The sequence below is a fragment of the Lineus longissimus genome, chromosome 8, assembly GCF_910592395.1.
Source record: "Lineus longissimus chromosome 8, tnLinLong1.2, whole genome shotgun sequence".
Lineage (NCBI taxonomy): Eukaryota > Metazoa > Nemertea > Pilidiophora > Heteronemertea > Lineidae > Lineus > Lineus longissimus.
The window spans coordinates 12,360,391-12,383,465 of NC_088315.1; the positions used below are offsets into that span (position 1 = coordinate 12,360,391).

Consider the following 23,075-nt stretch of genomic DNA (forward strand, 5'->3'; position numbering starts at 1 on the left):
AGGATATTTGGCAGTTTGAGAGTTGAAAGCTTTGGCATGTGCATTGAACACAGCAGGATTAAGCTTTACCTTTCTCACCAACAGCAGCGCCTTTGTGATTTTAAGAAGTTGAGTGCCATCATCAGACATGAGAGAAAATGATTTTTTTGCCCTATTGAATCTGAAATTCATGTCCACACCATTAGGGAGATATCTATTCTGATGACAGAGGTCAAGATGTGGTCTACCTATCATGTCAAATACCTTACTCTCGGCTGCAAATGCCGATCTTCTTTTGAACCCATTATTTACTTGAGCCTGACCTGGATCAACATGGTCGAATTTACCTGCCTCATCAACATACCAGAGGGATGATTGAAGGTGGGACTTCTTAGCCCCTTCGTCAAAAGAAAGAAGGGCCTGGATGTAACTAAGAAAAGGATAAGTACTGTTTGATGATGTAACCAGTTCCCCATTTAATGATAGGTCAACCTGGCTGAATTGACTGTGAAGCAGATAATTGATTGGCCCCACTTTGGTACCTGCATCAAGATCAGAGCCATCAGCTTTGGTGATTTTTTGTTCAGTATAAAGTAGCAATTTGCTTAAATCAATGTAGTTCTCATCACCTGGAACAACAAATTCCAGGGGGTTGTCATCGGAAAGGGCGCCTAATGGTAAATACTCAACTACCTGACTTTTTTCCATGCTTGTTAAAGTGGGTGGTAATGAGAATAACTCCAACTCACTTTTGGTGCACTCACATGAGCCTATGTGTATCATTTTGTACGCTTAATCAAATACGTCAGAGTGCCTCTTTTTCGATGTTCTTCGTCGCTTAACAGGTCGCCGAATGGGTGGCGGATCACTGTGTTTACGCTTTTTATGAGCCGCCTTTTGGCGAGTTCCTGAAAATGTCCCTGTTGCAGCTGAGAGGAAATCTCTCCCCATTGTTTTTCCAGCCTGCAATGCCCTTTGCTTTGCAGCATCCTTTACACTTTTTCCAGCAAGGATATCCCCAGCAAATTCCGCACCTGTTTTCAAAATGGTCTTTCCAGCTGATTTTGCAGCTGATTTCAATACAGGGAGGGCCATTTTAGCTATGCTTGAAAATATACCACCCAAACCATAACCTCGTTGTGAACGAGACCCCATATAAACAGGGAGGCCACGACCTTTTTGTGCATAATGAGCATCATATACACTAGGGTCACAGCAATACAGTTGCCTCATTTTTTCTGTCTGAAGTGAAGTTTCACTAACACCTGACCGTCTTCAAATGGCACAGCATCGCCTGTGTTTGTCCTAATATCCACTTCAATGGTCTCAAATGTTGCTTTACTCACAGGTGCATAATGTATGTCTGAGTAGGATTTTTGAATCATTTCACCATGTTTTCCACTTGTAGTGACTGTTCTAAGCAGTGGTGTGTGGGAATCGCCTACTAGTTGGTGCTGAAGTACATCGCTGTAAATAAAGATGCTGTAAAATGTTCCCTGGAGGTCTGCTGGGAACACAGAGGTTGTATTTCCTGTTAAAACAACATCGTTTTGATGAAAGCCCAGGACATGTGTTAAATCTTTGATCAATCTAATGGCTCTCTTATTACCTACTTCAAAATGCACTTTTTGGGTCAGTGATTTGTATATCAACTTAATATTTGTATCGGCAATCAAATCGTTGATTGTCGTTGTCAGCTGCATAATTGAGTCATAATGGCCCTCTGGAATAGTAATTGTGGACCATTCATGCAATGTAGGGTCATTATCTGATGGCAATAGTACTGCAAAACGGTTGTTTCTGTCTGTGATATTGTACCATGTCTTTGGAAACTGTATTTCAGCCAGACCAACTTCCCAATTATCAGCTGAATCCAATTGGATACTATTGCTTAATTTGGTGGTGAAATGTGATTTGGTATTGTTTGGAAAAAACTTCATGGAACTGTTACTGGGTAGTGTAACATAGAAGTGATCTACATTAAAACTCATGTTAAGTTTGGGATAGTAAATCTGTTATCAGTCGAAGGTAGGTGATTATCAGATGGAAGAGTGGGATTTGGCAGCATGTACCCAAGGCAGCTACACAAAATTGAAATGAATACAGTCTTGTCCTCGCTACCGTAGCTTATATTGACAAGACATGTGATAACCACAATGTAAATGATGACAACTTGGGAAAAATATATTATTTCAGGTTTAGGCACAGAGTGTCCAAATAGATCCCACCTTCTGCTTGTACGAACTTCATCTAGGGTACCGTCAACCTCCGTGTGAGATTCCAGTTCATCTTCAATGTGACTTTCAATGCCGCTATCAATTGAAAGTTCATCTGCCATGTCTGCTCGCAAAATGATGCAGCAGATTGCTGTGACGGGTTTATATGTGTTTTATGTGAGATTGATCTACCCAGGAGTTGAATTTTGAAGGGTAACCTTCCCAGGAAACAAGGAATTGTTTGTTTTTGCCTTTGCCCTTTTCTGCCATTACTTTGGAAATTTTGTATAGTTTATCATCGGCAACGTTCACTTTTTGAAGTTCCTGTGGATAGAATGTACCCAGGATTTCTTCATGATCTTCATCTTCCAGTTTATAGAGTGGGGGCTTACCTTTAACCCTCTTTATCACATTGAAGAGTTCTGAAGACCAAGAAGGTAGATACCCCTTTTTAAATACCATCTTATTCTTACCAATTCTAACTTTATCGCCCACATTGAAACTAAACTTGTTATATCCTAAGGAGTTGTCAATCTTACCATAAAGAGTGCGCCATACATCTGGTGCATTACCTTTGTTAACCGAACTCGGTGTTCGCTTGATACTTCTATGCCAAGTGTTATTGTAGGACTGAAGCAAATCTTTAAGCACTGGTAAGTAGGACAATGTATTATTTTTTGAAAAGAATTTCCACATCTTTGTCTTCAAACTCCTGTTAAATCGTTCAATAATTGCACACTTGACCTCATTATTGGAGGTGAAGAAGTGTATACTTTTGCTTTTCAAGAATGTCTGGAATTTTTTATTAAGAAATTAACCACCCCGGTCAGTCCGTAAGGCCCTAGGTTTTCTCATAGAAGTGTTAATCACTTTTTCAAATGCTTCCACCAAAGCATCACCTGTCTTTCGTTTCAAGGGCACAGCCCATGCAAACTTTGATAGAGTATCTATGATTGTCAGTAGATACTTAAAGTTTTTGTTATACTTTGCAATACCAGATACGTCTACTAGATCTGCCTCCCATTGTGCGTCAATATCTGGCACTATTATGCGTCTACGGCTGAAATTATGTCTGACTGGTTTGTGTAGAGTGTATGTATCTTCACCTCTGAGCCATTCTTTTATAGCCTTAGTGGGATATTTCTTACCTGCTGTTCTTTTTAAAGCGTTAATACCACCAAAACTTCCAGGATGTGAAGGTGTGTAGTACATTTTATGCAGATCGGCATCCATCATTCCCAACTTTCCCATTCAGTATCAAATAATCCTCCAGGCGAGATTGATGATGCAAATGTTTGTTGCACTGAAGGGGTTTTCTTGGGTCGGGGTGGTGTTTGGATGGTTGACAGGTCAAGGTTATTCTTCCAATGAGTATTGTTTAAAGCTGATGAGTGGATGTATTTTTTGCCTTTCAGGTATGACAGCACTGCATCAGCTCCAAGCGGTAACCTAGGGTTTTTCCTCCTGCTTGAAGCATTGTGAACAATATCATTAATATTGCTCCCTTTTATAACATTTCCATCAAGCGTGATCTCACCTTTTTCATCCCATTTGAAACCAGGATCCCGCTGGATGGCTGCTAAGAATTTCTGGGCCTTCTTCTGTCCATATTTTGGTATTTTATCCAAAATGTCATCAGTTGAGATAGGAACTACTGAAGATACATTATTGTTCTCTACCTTATCAGCCGGTGTTGGAGACGGTTCTTCTTTGATTGACTTTATAACTGGTGCAGTGGACCTCTCCTGTAATGCCTCTAGGTAATTTCTGAGACTCTGGGAATATGCTAGCGCTTTATCATGTTCGGATAAATCATCCCTTTCTAAAATATGCTGCATTTTCCTATCAATATTCATGGCATGATGTGATTGTGGTCTGGTGACCTCTTTATGTCTTTGCTCATAAATTAGTTTTTCTGCTAATTCATGAGGTATCAGAGACATTTTCCTGACATGGTTCATTTTGAAAACAGGCTGGTTATGGCGCCAAGAACAGGTCCCAATAATGCACCTAGAAACCCACCTTTTTGAATGATTCTCTTCCTGGTCTTCAGAGAAGTTTTCTTGTGTGCCAAATTACGGAGGGCAGCTCTGTGCTTCTTCAGACATCTGAACTGATGTTTGCTCATTGGAACATTGCCTTTTAAGCAATTCCTGGCTGACTCGCTGACAGCTTTGATTAACCCTTTGTCAGCTGTTTTCAGTATGGCTTTCCTCTTCTTCAAAGGGGCGGTCCTCAGCTGCTCTAACCCGCGTACATAGTTTTTAATATGATACTTAACCATGGCTGACTGAGGGCAGGTGTTCATCCATCAGCATATGAATCAAAATATGAGAATACATGCTTGTGTCTCCTATTTTATCAGGTAAGCAACCTGTTGCTCTCCTGGAAGTATCTGACTCCTCATTCTTAAGAATGATGGCGTATTGGCTTGAAAGTCAAGAAAAAGATAGCCAAATGGCGTTGAAGTGGCATCCATATAAGCCTCTTGGACTGCCTTTGTCTTCCCTGGGGCAAACTGTCGTGCTAAGTGCATTATTTGGGAAGAATCCCTGGCATTTTTGAAACACATCAGGTAGCTTGCATTAAGATTTATCGTCCTCATTTCCCTACCTCTGTGAAAAAGGTTCTGCACGATAAATATTGTGCTAATATTTTGATGACGTGACTTTTTTGTGAACAGTTCAGTGATTCTTCCATCAGCCTCACACATGAGGTCATCAAATATCAAAAGGGTGGGGATTTTTGGGTCAGTTTTGGGATAATCAAGTCCTGAAACAACTTCAACACCTGATGGAAAGCTTAGAAAATCATCAGCATAATCACCACCACAACACCATATGATTCGATTTGGACAAGGTTTAATCAAATTTGGTGCATTGGCAATGATTTCTTTTGTAATGCATGATTTGCCCGAACCTGAGGGCCCTGCGATGATTGCCCGAAAAGGGTGCGCCAAGTAGAGGGCATCCTCTGTCACCTCCATGTTCAATACCATGCAAGGCACAACTCAAATGATAACATAAGGTAAACTTTTATGTATATATATGCGTATATCTAGATGTATTTCAACCTTAGCGTGACAATAAACAAAGAATTTATATGATTTTAATATCATTACATACATTTAGTTCATACTTGCAAATTAGACACATGATTACATTGGAATATTAATGACAAGCAATTTGTCGCAATTATAGAAATTGCTAGTAGTAGTTTAATATAATGATCATAAGATAATAACACATAATTACTAATGATAACAATCAGTATCATAGCACAGTAGACCAAAAAAGCTATACATACAGACTACAGAGTGCAATTCAGGTTATCTGACATGCACTTGTCTTAGTATCTGCTGATAAGCGAAAAATGCCTAACCTTTAGTTTTGGTAGCCAAATGGTATTGTTTGAAAACTCTCTGTGATAATCCTCTTATCATACACAATACCATAAGCCTTTGACTCGGGTGCAGATACAACTTTGAAATCTTTCTTCCGTTTGATTTTTCGAGGATTCCTAACAACAATCCTCTCATCAAACCGGTTCTCCAGGATCAAGCGTTTCATTGAATCAAAGTTAATTGATTGACCATTTCGGTAATTCAAAGTGAATCCCCGTACTTTGCATACCGTTTGCACACCATCACGCTCTGGTGTCTTCAGTTTGTATGCATAGTTCTTCGGGCCTCCAGACACGAATTCAGTGATTGTGTTTCCCGAGAGTTCGTCTTTAAAATGGCCCAAGAAGTCGCTTAAAACAGGCCTGTATGACGATGTGTTTGAACTCTCACGATAAATTATGCTGTCAGTATCAAAGTACAACACATTTTTACCCAGTTTACTCAACTCTGAAAATAATTTCAGCCTCCCATGCGCTGTTACATATGCTGCAATGACCACATTGGTCTTATTGTTAGCCTCAACAAATTGCTCCTTTAAACAGGTCATCATGAGGACACATTCATCATTAACCATTTGTACATCTCTGACCTCAATCGTGTCATCTGTCATTTTTTGAAAATACTCAGATGGTTCTGAGACATATTCAGTCTTCACAAATATAGGGCGCTCACCAATCTTACCCCACCCTGAGCATAAACACAATTTGGCCAATGCCCTCAACCCTGAATTGTACTCAATAGCATCCTCATCCAGTTTAATCCCTTCGTGTTCAAGATAGTTTGAAATATATGTCTGCCTATCTATTTCTGTCTTGCACCAGTCAGGCCAACCACTTGCTTCCTGCTTTATTTTCAAAAATGCATTGATGTAATCAGTGAAAAGACCACCTGTCTTGCTTACTGGATCATAGACCATGGTTTCAGAGAAGTGCCAGATTTCATAAACCTGTGTAATTTTGTAACCTAATTTTACTGCTTCCTTAATTTCAAAAATAACCCATGTCCCAGTTAATGATCGTTCTGAAATAGAATGTGTACATGTATCGAGGCACTGGTCGGCACACTCATAACACAATGGAAATTTCAACTTATTCCCAACTCGTAAAGGCAAAACAGGCAAGTACAGGTCCTTCGGAGGCAAAACAGTGCATTTGATTAACCCCTCACATGACAAAGGATCAACACCCTCGAGTTGATCACCCGTCAACACCTTTGGGTGACCTATTGGAAAATGGTTGTATTTACATACTGCAGGATACAAGGATGTAAAGTCAATGTATTTTATACATTCATCTGGTTTGCATTTGTAATACAAAGTCAATGCATTGGTCCTACCCCCATAGAAAGCATCTCTAGGGTTTAACCTGTCAAAGAAATGGATATTTTTGGTGAATGTCTTAAGTTCTTCATCATTTTTGATCTCATTCAAGAACTGGCATTCTCTAATGTGTATTACCTTCTTACAAAACCCCTCCAAGTGCTTACGCCTGAAGAGTGTATTCTCATGCAACTCCCTCATTGTTAAGCCACAGCGTTGATTGACAGTGTCCCCATTAGGATGACATAGTTGGCAGCCATGAAAAAAACATCCGTCAAACTCATAAACCACATCGTTAGTGGGGTCATACCCATCAACTTTGTAACCGCCAATATATTGTTCACCTTGATTCTTTGCATGTAGAATATTGATGTGTTCTTTTTTCATCAGCCATTCAAGCCACATTATAGAAATATGTGAATGGTTATCCTTGTTCAAATAGCCATATGGTGGAATAACTGCTATGGTATTAGCTGGCATGAAATTGCGTCGAAATACTCTATGGCATGCAGATGCAATGGTCGCACTCTTTTCAAATGGATTGATACCAGTCACCTTTTCAAAGAGGATTATGAAGGAAGTACAGCACCTACGCAGAATATCAACATCAATTTTACAATATGCAATAAACTCCTCTCTAAAATTGAAAATTTTCCCATCTTGCTCTTGATACCATTTGAGGAAAGTCTCCCTTTCACATGGTTGCATAGAATCAGGATCATAATAGGAAATGTCTGGATATTTCCCAACATAGGCAGCATTCTCTTTTGTATTGAACAAATGTGGAAAGGTTCCTTTGGGGGTATTCAGCCCCCAGGTTTTTGATAAATTAGCAAGAGACATAGTCAAAAAGCTCAGTGAATCAATGAATTTCAAACCCTTGGCCTCAAATGATATCAATTTCTGACCTGATTTGATGACATTTTCTGGTTTGACGCCATTCCGGTGCAGATATTGAAAAATGAAGAATGAATCATACCCCCTGCTGTTATGGGCAAGTACTGTTGACCCTTTCTTGCCACCATCAAAAAGCCATTCACAAAACTTGTCAGCACATGTATAACCCTCAAAAATCATCTCCTTTTTAAAAGGACCACAATGTTCACATGCATTCATGATGATTTCGTCCATACCACATTTCACACAACAACTGTGTGCCACGCACAAATTAGGCCTATGCTCATATTCCTCATCTGCATTTTTGACTAGTTCGTCCTGTCGACATTCAAAATCAAAATAGATCGTGCGCATTTTTCCATTTGACTTAGCTTTGGCTACAGTAGGAACATAGCATTTGTGCTCCTTTGGCTTTAACTCACTACATGTGTTACAGTATGACATGTAACATTTGTGGATTTTTCTCGTGTCTCTAGTCTTTTTACAAACATCACACTTTGTGAACAGATCACATACACTATGATTTGCATTATTTTTTTCCAGATGGTTCCTGAAACAATTCAAACTCTTAAATATGCGTTTGCACTGATAACAGTTTTTCCATTTTACAATAGCACAGTTTGGTTGGCATCTACAACACGGACAGCTGTCCTGGCAGGCATGAGAAGCATAGTTATTATCACCCTTCAAACAGTATGGACAGAAGTATGACCTATTCAGAAATGACGCCATCTTGGTGATTACAGCAAAATGGTCTCGATAGTGGTATATAAACAATTTGTTTGGTGCTTCAGGACCTATGAATATGATTTGGTCAAAATGCTTGTTGCTATAGACTATGAGTTGATATTCATCCAATGCATTCTGAAACATTTTCATTTCTTTGATTCCACATTTTTCAAATGGTACTCCTGCCTCTCTATGCAGATTACACGCCAATTCTTCCTGCAATTTAGTACCCCTTTTGATTGATTGGTATTTATTGTGTTTGTCAATTTGGGCCTTTGCCACAACAATTGCTCTCGCCAAACAAATTTCATCTTTATTACATATAGTTATAAAGCACTTTCGTTGAAGGACGCGCTGATCAACATCCACAACCCCTGTGGTTTGGCATTTGCCCCAGCCGACTGGTAGGATAGCGTGGACAAAATTTATGTGAAGTGTTGGACTGAATAGAAATGTGCTGTTACTCTGAGCGACTTTGGAAATTTCGGTCAAAATAGATTCGACAGTTAACTCATTGGGTCTACAGAAAGGTAACCAAATTTGGCGGAGATCACGACCAGAAATGCTAATTCTGACTTTATCATGTGGTTCCACATTTTTTAGTAGGGTTGCCAACATTTCAGCCAAAACATTGCCAAGTTCAAAAAGGATGTCTTCATAACTAGTTAAGCTGTTCATCCCATGTACTCTTATGTCATAGTCTCTTCCAATAGTATTGAATCGTCTGATATTTCTTTCTCTCATTGATAATATGTCAAAATTAACACTTCTTTCTCTGTTGTTGTCTCCATCATCATCATCATCATCATCATTATCAGATAAATCAGACTGATTGATAGGAAGATGAAAGGGGTTGCCGCCTTGTTGGTTCTTTAGCCTAAAAAATCCCATTCTTCTTCGCAACAGGAGGTGAGTTCGTCAATCTCTTTTTTGAGGTCTTCAGTATTTGAGTGTGCTAATTCATCGGACACTTGTTTGGAGTCTTGAGTGTTTGAGTTGTCGGTTTTGTTGTTGTTTTTGAGTTCTTCTTTCCATTTCTTTAAGAAATTACCTAAATCTGTTGATTTATTTGGTTCTTGCTTCACTTTATTTATTTCATTTTTTGATATATTTGGTTCTTGCTTCTGCTCATTTTTTATGTCATTTTTTGATGTAGAACATTTTGGCTGGGGAGCCCTTTTCCATGTTTCACTGTAATCTTTTGAGTTGCTAGGCAGATTTGGGTTGGGCTGCTCCAAGATTTTCTGCAATGGCATTTTACCTTTTTTGTCTTTTGTTGATTCACTAGTACAAGGATTTTTGCATTTTATATCATTTTTATTCTTATCATCATCACTATCATCGGATATGACGATGACTGGTTCCCTTTTCAAAGTCTTTCGTAAAATTGGTACATGAATTTCTGTACCTTTTCTCTTTCGATCGAAATCCAATTTTGGTTTCAGGACTTGTTTGCGACGCCTGTTTTCAGATGATGTGTGAACTTGCTTTTTAGCAGCTTGGTTTTTAACTTGTACTGCTGGTGCTGGTGTCTGATCATTGCAGCTACTCATGCATGCAGCTGCTGGTGTTTGCTCTTGTGCTGATGGATGATTACCACTAGGCCTACTTTTACATGACATTTGTGGGTCATTTGTTTGACCATCGCTAGTCTGAACTACTGACTCTTCCGCCACCGGTTCAAATGGTGGAGCACTAAGTTTTGAGGAGGTACCATCGTCTGTGGTTGAGCTGGTGACAATATCATGAAGGAGGATGTCAGAAAGCAATTTCTCCTCTACCTGAGAAAATAGCAGGTAATTGCACATACCATCCAAACCCTGAAAGAGTCCTCTATCAATATAGCTTCTCATCTGGTTAACCATGGACCGAAATTCTCTGTTTCCACATCCGGGATGCCTTCTAGGTTATCGTTAAGACGGTTGTTTACCAATAGTCGAATGTAGCCCAGAAAGGCCTCAAGTGAAAAAGACGCCATGGTTTCTGAAACAGAGAAGAGGAAACATAACTACTTTGGCCAAACATACTTCAATCAGATGCACTAGAATCAACGCTGTTTTGAACAAGTTATAACGTCATGTACATTTAACAATTCCATAACTGCATATTACTTTCCTGATTACACATAATAACAAAATTACTGTGTGCTACGATTGGTGGTACGCATAGGTTTAAACGTCATTTACAGACGTGTAGGCCTATGCATCGGATGCCTGGATTACATGTATCTGCATCTATTTAAATGTGTGATAAAAGAGTGCAAACTTACACAATGGTGTGAGTGCTTAGTCTAGGAGTAGCAACCTAGGTGGTGATGGAGGATTCTAGGGTTGTTTTCTTTATTCTGGAAGGTGCAAAGATATGGTAAGTACACAAATCTGATAGATGACAAATCATATCGCCTCTGAATTAACTGGTTATTTGTATTCTTGAATAAAAAAGTAAATATTTCATCATGCTTGTTGAACAAACAGTTAAACAATGCAATTTTGACAATGTATTCATGAAAAATATTGAAAAAATATCTTTACCATGTCTACCTCAACTGCTTTTATATTAATGAAGAGAAATACTTACATGTACCAGCACTTTTTACACGAACTGATGCCTAAGACAGAATCTTCATAGTAATTCAGCTGAGTCTAAGAGTAACAGCCCAAGGCGGTGATGGAGAATTTTAGGGGTTTGTATATTCTGGAAGGTGCAAAAATGTGTTAAGTACACAAATCTGATAGATGCCTGATCATATCAGTTCTGAATTAACTGGTTATCTGCATTCATGAATAAAAATGTCAATATTTCATCATGCTTTTTTAACCTAAAATACATGACACAAGTATGCAACAAGCAATACACATACACACCCGCCCACCAACACACAAGCGCCCGCACACAGGTTAATATTGATTTCAATACATATTGTTGTAGACTTCTCATGAAAACATTAATTGTTTAAAATTACATCAGACAATCAATGAATAATAACACAGAAATATACAATTCGACACATTTTTCATTGAATCCCTGAAAGATTCTTTGCACTATCATAAAGGGTTCATTTTTCCACTTGAATTGTAATTTGTATGAATCAAATAGTGAACCGAGTACAATAAAGTAGGTATGAATTAGAACTTACCTTTATGATGTTTCCAATGTCTACCATAAGAAAACGAAATGGAACGGAATGGCCTGTAAGAAGGCCAAAGATGGTGTGACTTCAAAATCATTTTCTGGTGCTATTTATACTCTTTTAGCTTCAAATAATGAAGTCTAGCCTGTAATTCTCATTATCATTATCATTTTGTCCTTTTTGGTGGAAAAACTTTCCTGTCATGTCATTGGGCATGATTGATGATGTTTTTTGAGGTTCAAAATGGTAGAACTTGTGGTAAACAACCATAGAAAACCCTGTCTAGACAATCTTAAATAGATGTATCATTAACTGTCGTGTTTTTCGCGCCAAAAGTTACCCAATTCTTTCCTAAACATGACTAACAATACATAATTCTTATTAGTTTTTTGCAATTCACACACCAATTTTTCCATTTATCACTTTTAATGAGATGGCAAAATACCATATTCATGTGTACCTATCAAGACTACATATAACCTTCATATAGGGCATTACTTTTTCAAAATTTTGAATTTCAAATCTCTGACTGTCATGAAAGCATCTGGGTATTGCATTATTTGAAATTCAAATTCAAATGTATTGATTCGTTTAATCAGAGATAACAAACAGTAGCCGATCATATCGCAGCACAGGGGGATGCTCATTTCTAGATTGGATGCCCAATGAGAAGCATCATTGCCTTTGATGGTCCGCGCAAGACTAAATTATGTATATGTATGGCATTGCTTTTTTTCTAAATTTTGAATTTCAAATCTCTGACTGTCATGAAAACATCTCTGGGTATTGTATCATTTGAAATTCAAATTCAAATGTTTTGATTCGCCTAATTAGGGATAACAAACAGGGCATACATTAAAAATGTATGTATATCGCAGCCAATCATATCACAGCACTTTGTAATTATTATAAAACTGAATTAGGCGCAGGGGGTGCTCATTTCTAGAATGGATGCCCAACGAGAAGCATCATTGCCCTCGACGGTCCGCGCAAGTCTAAATTATGTACTGCACCAGGCATTTTACCCAGAGGGCGTGCATTCGCCAAAACACGTGTATGTGTTGGGAGAGGGGGCATACAACGATTACATTCGAGAAGTGCAACAAGATGGTAAAGGCAAACTAGTGTCTCTGGGAAATTTCCTACATCTGGGCGACCTGTTCATTCTGAACAGAAGTATCGATCCATCAGAAAAGTTCGGACCTTTCACCATGGACGAGATCTTTTTCATGAAACGTTCAAAAGTCAGAACAATAACCCAATGCCTGGAATTTCTTGATGGTTTTGCCGACTTGGACAAGCTGATTAGGAGCAAAGACTGGAAGCTATATGCAGGTCGTACACCCATTTTGAGCAGCGCTCAACCGAATTTCATGAAACAATCACTCGAATTTGCTTTTTCTACTTACAAACCTGAACTAATTCACTGTAAAGGCATCATAATAGTGCCTGGAACAATTTCAAGGGAAGAATGTGACAATAATCATGAAAACAGAATCAAAATTGTACGCAGGGATGGACTTCACATCCCCATGATCAAACTTTTCCCCGAATCCTGGTGGATTCTTCATAGTTGTCGTACCGCTAGCTATGAGGACTATACTGCATGGCATTTGGCTTTCAAGTAGCGCATTTTGACATTTTTAAATGCATGTGCACAAATATGTAGTCGTTTTCTTGTACATTTTTAACAGTCTTCAATAAAACAGCAGTCGGTGGGCAAGAATAGGAAGCTTTGACCTATCCCAAACAAAAATGGCTCTTTTTCACCATTTTTGTTGCTTCTGAGATGATGACGGTTACCTAGACATGTATATTTTTCAAATATCTAGGCCAACGGTTAGCCTACTTTGTTTTCAAACTCAGCTAATCAACAACAAAATTCAAATTTCAAATTTTCAAACATCTAGATCAACCGACAGTTGATCTTCTTTACCATAAATCTAGGTCAACCGTCTATTGACCTAGTTTACCATAAATCTAGGTCAACCGTCACCTCAGAAAGTAGGTCAAGGTCTTCCTATTCTTGCCCACCTACTACTGACGTCGGCGAACGCGGTCGTATATCAAAACAGACGTTGGGTGGCGCTCGCGCAAACTTCCCTCACATGTTTTTGTGAAAGAGGACGTCGGCGAACGCGGTCGTATAAAAAAACAGACGTTGGGTGGCGCTCGAGAATGATACAAATGAAGAATAGGTTTAATTTGAGGTAATTAGTCACCAATGAAATTTGAGGTAATTAGTCACCAATGAAATTCGTTGACTATCATACTCAGAAGGCGTATTGGAACCTCTTGGGACTGACCAATGTTGTCCTTTAATAGGGAGTCGTCCTTATTAGAGAGTTGAAGTTGAATGTAATCCACCAATTTGGTAAATATTTGGGATCTATTCAACAAAGTAAGCGTTTTTATGTTATCGAGTATTAATCTATTTACATTACTTGTTACAGCCTCATTTGTGAAGAAGCCTGAAAAAGCCTTTGCCTATGCAGAGTTCAGTCGACAAAAGTTTGCGGCCTTAGGAATGCCGTGCGACATTGTTGCCAAGTTGCGTAAAAGCAACAATCTAAGCGTGCTTGGAAATGCCGACTTGGAGAAACTTGATCTGCTGCTGAAGAAGGGTGAGGTCATATTGGTCTCCAGTCCCGCAACAAGTTTTAGTGGTATGTTTCGTTTTAACATCTACCAACATTATTCACTTTTAGCAGTTAGGATTTCCCGAACTGCCAAGAAGTCTTATTTGAATTTCGCCTACCTGTCCATTTTTCAGTCTTAATTTTCTCCCAGTTGGAAGGCTGATTTGGTAGTATTGTGTTGTTGAGTCATGTAAATTAGCTTTTGCTGTTCGACCTCTTAAAATATTTTACAAAGTTTCCTGATTGTTTTCATAGAACATAACCATTTTTTAATTGCAATTTTAGATCCATGTCCAAGTTCAGGCAATGGTCAGAAAGAATTTGTTGTCAATGTCGAGGAAGGAGGAAGAGGAAACATTTTGGTTGTCCCAAGTCGTCATGAGGTTAGTTTTATTCTTCCTACTTTCCAACTATGTGTTCTCTAAGTTGTAGTCTCAATTATATTGTGCATGTATCTTTTACATGTATCTACGTCTTCTTGTTTCAAGGGTTTTCTTTTAATTGGCTGCTTGTTGATATCCAAAAACATACTGCAATTCCTTTAGAAGGATGGGGATTGAGGTTGAACAGACAGGCTGATATGATATAGCCATTTAGATTTGGCCGGAATCTGCAAACCTTCTCCCCATCTGTGTTGACCAGTTGTACGAGTAATGCTGGCCTTCCTCTTGTGGGATACATCAGATAACTTGCTGATTTCTTCTGCCAATTTATCATTTCAGAACCAGGACCCCTTTCCAACTACAACGACGTCAGGATCCAGCTCAAATGGCATTCAAGGTATTTTGTTCATATAAATCACATCTTCTTGCTGTCCTGTAATTGGTATAACCAGATGTGCAAGGCTATGTGTACATGTACTAGTATGCTATTTACATATGGCAACCTCTATATTTGAAAGATAACAAAACATCCTTTGCAAGTTAGAATAGTTCACAAGAATGTTATGTTTGCATATCAGCTGTAAATACATAGTCTTCCCAACAATTTTCTAGCACAAGCCTTGATTACGAACTGAACAAATTAAATGCCCTTATTTGTATGATTAGTGATTTTTTTTCATTTGTCTTTTAGAATTCTCAGGAGCAACGCCTACATGTATTGTAGCAGGTGGAGAATCAGATTCTGAAGGAGTAAGCCATTTTGATCGAAAATTCATCATACATACCTTTGCATGTACATGTACAAGTACTTATAAAGCTACATGTAAATGTGATTGTACGCAATTGCTCATTTGTTTTGTTTTGCTAATACTCTAGACCATGGTTGCCCAACTGAACTGCAAAATATTCCCAAGCAGCCAAACCTGGCAAGCAATATGGCACTGTACCAGATGGCATTACTCTACTCCACTCGACAGTTAGCCGATTAAAGTGTTTAACTCTGGTTGAGTTGCGACTGTATATCTTCTGGTCTTGATTTATTTTTTTAAATTTTGTTTGAGCATACATGTAGATGTCAATTAGGAAGATTTCTAACAACATCATTTGATCGTTGTGTTTAATTTCTGAATAATCTTTACATACTTCCCCTACTCTGGAGCTGGTTTGACAATATGATTTATTAATTTCACCTATTCATTTCAGTCCATTAGTGTGGAAATTGTGAAACCTTCTAAGAGGAACAAGAAGGAAACAAATGCCAAGTCTGTTGCAAAAAAGAGAAAGGTCACTGTGGCAAAGAATGCGCAGGTATGGCGTTAATCTGGATCAATTTTTTTCAGAAGGATGTGATCGAAGTCATGCAATCCCCTCCCCTTCCCCTAAAACTGGCAGGACTCGATGCTCAGAAGTTGCCAAAATCCTTCTCAATACAAAGACTGCACTGTGCTAGCCTTCCAGAATAAATGGAAATCTTCTCAAATCATCTTCAATCAAATCTTTTTTGATAATTTTTACATGTATGATGCTGCATGTAATATCTTAAAGAGTTGGACACAATTAAATTTGTGACAAGGTAGCTTGTTTTGTTATTCAGAAATGATTTGCATGCTTCTACATTGTACATGTAACTCGGTTTGAGTTTCAAATAACAATTGTACTGTATACTTTGTCTGAGAGTACATGTACATGTATACATTTTTCAGGTATCCAACTTTGCTGCAAAGGAATCAAAGCAGGTTACGATCGAGGAGAGTGCCTTACCAGGTAAATGTCCCATTTGTCAATCCTCCTTGAAATACGGACGAAGCGATTTATTCTTTATTTACCGTTGGCCATGTTTGACAGAAATCACAATTGAAATCTACATGTACATGTATGTCCAGCATTTGCTAACTACATGTATTTGCTTAGACACGTGTGGTCTTATGTGAGGAACCTCAATGGTGAGTAGCTCAGTCACCGATTAGAGGTCGTTGAGTCCCTGGTTCTCTGTAGCCATGAGATTGTCAGCAGGGCTTTGCCAGACATACTCAACTCCGACCAGGTCTTTAATTTGGTACTTTTCTGTTTTTCTCAGCGCTGACTGAAAAGCTCATTGGAAGTTGATTGGAAGTGATTTATAGCTCTTAGTTATTTCTTCTTTTTTTCAGATGGTCACTTTATAGTTGAGAAGATCTTGAAGGATAGGATGAAGAATGGGGTCAGGGAGGGACTCATCAGTTGGGATGGCTATGATTCGACGCACAACACGTGGGAGCCTATGAAGGAATTACCAAAAGACATTGTTACAGACTATTATCAGAATAAGAAGAAACATTAGATAGTTGTAGTACATGACATACAATGATGTCCAGTCATTTTCAGATTTTGAGTGGCCATGGACATAAGGCCAAATTTCAATGAAAAAAAACAACATTGAAATCTAAATGCTGAAATGGCGCAAAAAGAAATTTCTGAATATGACATGAACATAATCAGAGTTTGAACGACTACCACTGCTCTGTACAAATCATACAACTATCCAATTCACAATTAAAACGACAAAAACTGGGTCAAGACTAGTAACTTTCCACCTGTCATTTTCCATCATGAAGGTTTAAGAACCAAATGCAACAATGTAACTAGAGTCAGACATGGATGAGCAGAATACTCATTATCAAATGATCTCAACATCATACAACAAAAGTTGACAGCGAATCATAATAACCATCCGGTCCCTGGTCTGGTCGTTCAGCAACAACTGGATTTACACAACGCACTGCAAACGTCTCCATTGCAGGAAATGTTCAATGATGAATATTGTGAACACGGCAGAACTTCAGTATTTTCAGACAGAGGCTGCCATATGCAAAGATATCTGAAGCGATAGAAAATGTTTTTTTCCTACGAAGAACTTCAGGCGCAACATCCTCTTTCTGAATACTACGTACTTGTCTGGCCGTGAGAACCTTGGCAGATTCTATCTTGCAAGATCTACTCCAATTGACAAGAAACAATTTCATTCCTGGACTCTCTGAAGCTTCCACCACAACATGTTCTGCCCTTAAGCTATTCCATAAAAAAACTTTTTTGAACACACTGTCGAAGGTGAATCCCAAGTGTAACCGCCACATTGGCCCATTCCTCACCACTCAGTGGTCGATAAGCGTCTGTCGATAGAAAGTCCCCCAGATTATAACACAAATCATCAACCTGATGAAGGGATGTAACCAATCCTGGCTTCCTGTTGGAGAGAGAAATACCTATGGGATATGGGGTGTATTTAGCATTTAAACACGACAAAACCTGGAACTCATGGTGAGCCATCATATATTTCCCTTCATCAGAATACTCTTTACAACAATACCGATTGCGACCATGTTTTGCCATGAATATATTTGTTTGTTTTCCCTTTTTCAAGTGCCCCTGTAACTCCACAGTGATATAAGGCACAAAAACATTGTCAATATCAGGGTCCTTTTCATAAAATGTTTGGCTGAATATCGCTTCGGAAACTTGTCGAGGGGTGTAGGCGGAAACTTGACTTGACAGCCTCAAATGGGTGCATCGCTTGTGATGCTGGTCCCGTATTGCCGAATTATACGTCAGATTCGTATACTGCCGATACAGGTTGTCAAAATCGTCATCTTTAACCTGGAGGTTTTCCTGGAGCTCGTCCTTGGCAGCCTCTAACTTATCAATCGTTTCATTCAATTTAGCCTGAAAATATCAACATTCACAATGATGAAAATGACGAGATAGTTTTCTGACATGCGGCGAAGTGAAGGCAACTATTAACCTTCATAACAGGTTCCAGGTAAAAGGCAATGTCACAAAAATAAGTAATGTAATGCAGCCAACATTTGCCTTCAACTGATTAGGCATATCATGGATAATGAAATAAGAGGGATATTACACTTATAACATGTATAAGAACTGCGGTGATGATGTCCTGAAGTCCTGTGACCTTTTCACTTACAATTTCTTTCTTGTTAGTATTACAGGTCATCCCTTGAACTCTTTCAGCCGATGGACCATGATCAAACAGCCTCTTCTTACAGCCCATCTTAACTGAATGTGCCAAAGGCGATGCTGGGCTATCTTGCTGAAAAACATATCAACAGAAATATCAGCACTAATTTTTTTTTTCTGAAACATGAAACGTTCTAACCTACAGACACTGACACTTGGCGGCCTGACCAGTTCCACTCAAGATTTAGTTCAAAATTAGATCAAGTGGTTGGAAAACCCGAACCAAGGTATGGAGCATTGTGTATGTGTGGATTTCTATTTAACTGGTGCATGATTCAGCATATGCCTTGAACTATTATCACCTTTTCCACAACATCTATAGTACTTGGCTACTTACATGTATCGTGGCAGCTTCCAAATCAATACCAGCAGTTCCACTACCAGTTCCAGGAGGATGGATTATCTCAGGATCCTGATATGTAATAAAAAATTGCACAATGTTCACTGACTACACCAAGTAACAATCTGGATGTGATGGGATGAGGTTAGCACATAACTGTCCACCAAAATGTTTTTCATTATTATTTTAAGGTATATGTAGCCAATATTTCCCAGGGTTTTGGTACCTGCATTAAAATGAACAAAGGCTTTGTGTCTTGTTACTGATGCTGCAAGGAGCATCCTCTGCCTTCCGCTAATGTGCATAGCCAATCTGGGTCCAATAAATCAGGCACTGTCTTTGACTGCATTTAACAAGGTAACATTGAGATAAGAGTGAAAAGCTTTCAACTGACATTTTAGATCTAGCCAGATATGGGAACACAAATTTTGAACTTACATCTTTGCCAGAAGTTCCAGTACATGTAGTTGTACTTGGGCTTGCAGGTGCACTTTCATCCATTCTTTTTTGTTTTTTAGAGTCACGTTGTCGTTTTTTTTTCATAGCCAGAGGTGAAGGTCCAGTAAAAGGAGGCTGAAAATCAGATTTGAAATTTGAGTCCCCAAATTGTAGAGAATACTTTTAACAAACACACTGACACACGGTGAGCTAACGTAGTGTGTACTCCGGGAGGTCAGGTTTGACTTAGTTCTTTCATTTAAATCTTGTGCCAAAAGCCAAACACACACTTCGTTTTTTGGACTGGCGAATTTAAAAGATTTCTAAACGGACGCTGTTTACTTCCACTTCCAGGGCCAAAAAGAATTTAAAAAGGAACTATATTCATACTCACTGCAGTTTTCTTTTTCTGCTTGTTGCTACGGTTCCTCCTCTTTTTTTGTGATGCACCCAAGGGTGTTGGTGGAATCATGTCAGGACTCGAAGGCTGAAATTCATAAACCAGAGGAAAAATGTCAAGACAATGCAAAAACAGAGACTTATCAAACATTAAAGTCTAAGTCACCAAATGTGATGCCAATCAATGATTGCTTTCATTTTTTGTCTGTTGTGCAAACAATAGGCCAGGCAACATGACAATATCAAACCATTTTCAGCTCGGTTACAAACTGATGCCCAGAGTGGTATCTTTGCTATAAATTTCTGATGATCAGCCTCACTGACAATGTATGAAAAGCCTCGGGCTCAGGATGATGAAATCAACAACATTTGGAACTTTTATTTGGCAATGTCTTGCACTTGCTCATGTTCTAATTTGTTCTAAATCAGTTATTCTAACATTCCGCTTTCTCATTACTCACCAAATGAACAGGACTTGACGAAAGAAGTTGAAGGGATGCATTACTTCCATTTCCATCACTGAAAATCGACACTGTACTGTCACATTCATCATCACTAACTTCCATCATAAAACTTTTTTGTCAGTCTGAAATAAACCAGATATTATGACATAGTACAAAAAAAATTAATCGCAAGTTACTTAATTGATTTCAAGATAATCAACCCAAATTTTAGTCGAACATCTGGTTCATCTTGAAAGAGAAAACTTTCCATTTTTTCTCCTCTTAGCCAGCGTAGTTCCTGGGCTTATCCATTCTTTTAGGCCCTTATACCCCTATTTTACGCCTTCTACCCCTTGTAACAAGCACTCAATTAATTAAGGGCCTGTGGTCTACTATATAATTATATATTATTTTGCTGTTAGTGTTATATGATTTCTCTGTAGATTCTAACGTTTTTTGGGGTTTTTTTATTATCATTTGTAGTCACGTCACCTCCGCACGCTGATGGTCAGGGTACATTTCCTAAGACAGATCCCTGCCTGTTTTACTTTCCTCTGCATCTTCTCTCTATCCCGCACCAGTTTATTGTATTTTGCAAACCTATATGAATGTAGTATTCATCTGGCTCAATAAACTGCTGTGACGTCTACCTCGGCCAATAATTACGCAATATATAACTGAATGATACTTTATTACGCACCTCCTATCTCCTGGTTACAACTTTAATAATAACATATAACGTACGACGCTGTCAGTACGGAGAGCAGCTCTTGACTGCCACCAGGCCCACACCCGCTCACATTTATAAGGTCACCCGTGAGCAATCTCGTCCCCAGGCGCCACACTGCTTTGAATTTGAATTGAATTTATAAACGAATCAATCATGGCCACGTGCATTTTTGAGAGACGACTTGCCACGACTTCTTTTCGATTTATCAACATCATGATCGTCATAAACTGGCCCGATAATAGGTCTGCGTTGTTCCTTACCTTTCCTTATACTTCTGTAACACTTTACGATAAGAAAATCTAATGATGAGGGCACAAGTTTATCATCAAATTAAATCATCAAGTACGGTAAACTGTAAACACATCAATCACGTGATCATTGTCACGTGATGGGCGGAGCTGCCTCATGGTGTAACGGTAAAATCAGTCCAGGGAAAAATAATTGTCCGTTGGTCTCCCGGCGTAGGTCTGCACGATCAGCTGGTCATTTGCAATGGTGAGATCATTACGAAGGACCATCAAGTAACAACCTCTTATTTAGACCAATAGAGAATACTATGATATTGTCTTCAATACTACTTGATTATTATATGATATATTATATCATAAGGAAAACATAGTCACAACCTTAGATCATGACGAACGGATTATCATTATTCAACCTCATCCTGATAATAGACGATGAACCATCTCTCATCATGATATCACAACATGATATGATTATAGACTAGACAAGTGGATGATAACTGGATGATAAAACACATAATCTCAACCTTATATCATGACGAAGGACCATCACATAACCTCATCATCATAATAACAGTCACAACATTGCCCAATATATGATATTATCCACAAATTATTTCCTGGTATAATGGGAAAAACATAGTCACAACATTAAATTATATAAGGACCATTCGACCTCATCATGATGATAACATGATATGATGCACTAATACCCAATGTGACATTGTCTTCAATTAACATATGTAGTCACAACAACCTTAAATGATGACTAAGGACCATCATATTAACCTCATCATGACTTACAGTCACTTTTATATAAAGACCAATGTTATGTGATAGTGTCGTCACTTATTACCTGGTATAATGGAGAAAACATAGTCACAACATTAGATTATATAAGGACCATTCGACCTCATCATGATGATAACATGATATGATACACTAATACCCAATGTGACATTGTCTTCAATTAACATAGTTACAACAACCTTAGATAATGACTAAGGACCATCATATTAACCTCATTATGACTTATAGTCACTAATTTTATATAAAGACCAATATCGTCACTTATTACCTGGTATAATGGAGAAAACATAGTCACAATACATTAGATCATAAGGACCATTCGACCTCATCATGATGATATAACATGATATGATACAGTAATACCAAATGTGACATTGTCTTCAATCAACATAGTCACAACAACCTTAGATAATGACGAAGGACCAACATATTCAACCTCGTCATGATAATAGTCACATTCTGATATAAAGACCAATATGGCACGGAAGGAACATAGTCACAACCTGCGATCATGAATCAAAGACAATCATCAACTCATAAGTACAAGGTCACAACCAGATATGATAGCCAAATAACATTGTCTTCACTTATTACTTGATATTGGTGAGTCACAGCCTGAGATCATCCACGCATGGTCGGTTTAAGGTAAAACCTGAGATCAGACGAAGGACCATCATATTATTCAAAATAATCTCGTTATAACAGTACTGTCATCTCTCATGAAGATCAATGTATAACTTTGTCTTTAATTATTACATGTTAGGAAAACAATAGTCACAACCTTAGATAATGACGAAGGACCATCATATTCAACCTCATAGTCACAACCTGATGATTCGATATAATGTTGTATCAATATCCTTTATTTTGTTAATGAAAACATAGCTAGTCACAACCAGCAGATATCATGATCCAGGCCCATAACATTCAACCCCATGAGGATGATAATCACAGCCTAATAATGA

The 23,075-nt window shown here is 38.4% G+C and overlaps 3 protein-coding genes across 4 annotated transcripts; 1 reads left to right on the forward strand and 2 right to left on the reverse strand.

Annotated features, from left to right (window-relative positions):
• Nucleotides 1–5,578: 5,578 nt before the first annotated feature.
• LOC135492653 (uncharacterized) lies at nt 5,579–6,514 on the reverse strand. Its single transcript, XM_064779219.1, has one exon. It carries the CDS (start codon nt 6,512–6,514, stop codon nt 5,579–5,581), a length of 936 nt encoding a protein of 311 aa, XP_064635289.1.
• Nucleotides 6,515–9,406: 2,892 nt separating this feature from the next.
• LOC135492360 (uncharacterized) lies at nt 9,407–17,754 on the forward strand. Of its 2 annotated transcripts, none has more exons than XM_064778778.1 (8): nt 9,407–9,451; nt 14,126–14,338; nt 14,597–14,694; nt 15,034–15,091; nt 15,386–15,444; nt 15,898–16,002; nt 16,398–16,458; nt 16,845–17,754. In XM_064778778.1, the coding sequence occupies exons 2-8, from the start codon at nt 14,200–14,202 to the stop codon at nt 17,012–17,014; spliced, it is 690 nt and encodes a 229-aa protein (XP_064634848.1). In that variant the 5' UTR covers nt 9,407–9,451; nt 14,126–14,199; the 3' UTR covers nt 17,015–17,754. The 2 variants fall into 2 exon arrangements, with proteins under 2 accessions (XP_064634848.1, XP_064634847.1); XM_064778777.1 differs by lacking the exon at nt 9,407–9,451 and adding an exon at nt 10,744–10,906.
• LOC135492654 (uncharacterized) lies at nt 17,743–19,091 on the reverse strand. The gene is made up of 3 exons (XM_064779221.1): nt 19,043–19,091; nt 18,653–18,778; nt 17,743–18,393 (listed from the first exon to the last, which is right to left on the reverse strand). The coding sequence occupies exons 2-3, from the start codon at nt 18,737–18,739 to the stop codon at nt 17,743–17,745; spliced, it is 738 nt and encodes a 245-aa protein (XP_064635291.1). The 5' UTR covers nt 18,740–18,778; nt 19,043–19,091.
• Nucleotides 19,092–23,075: the final 3,984 nt, after the last annotated feature.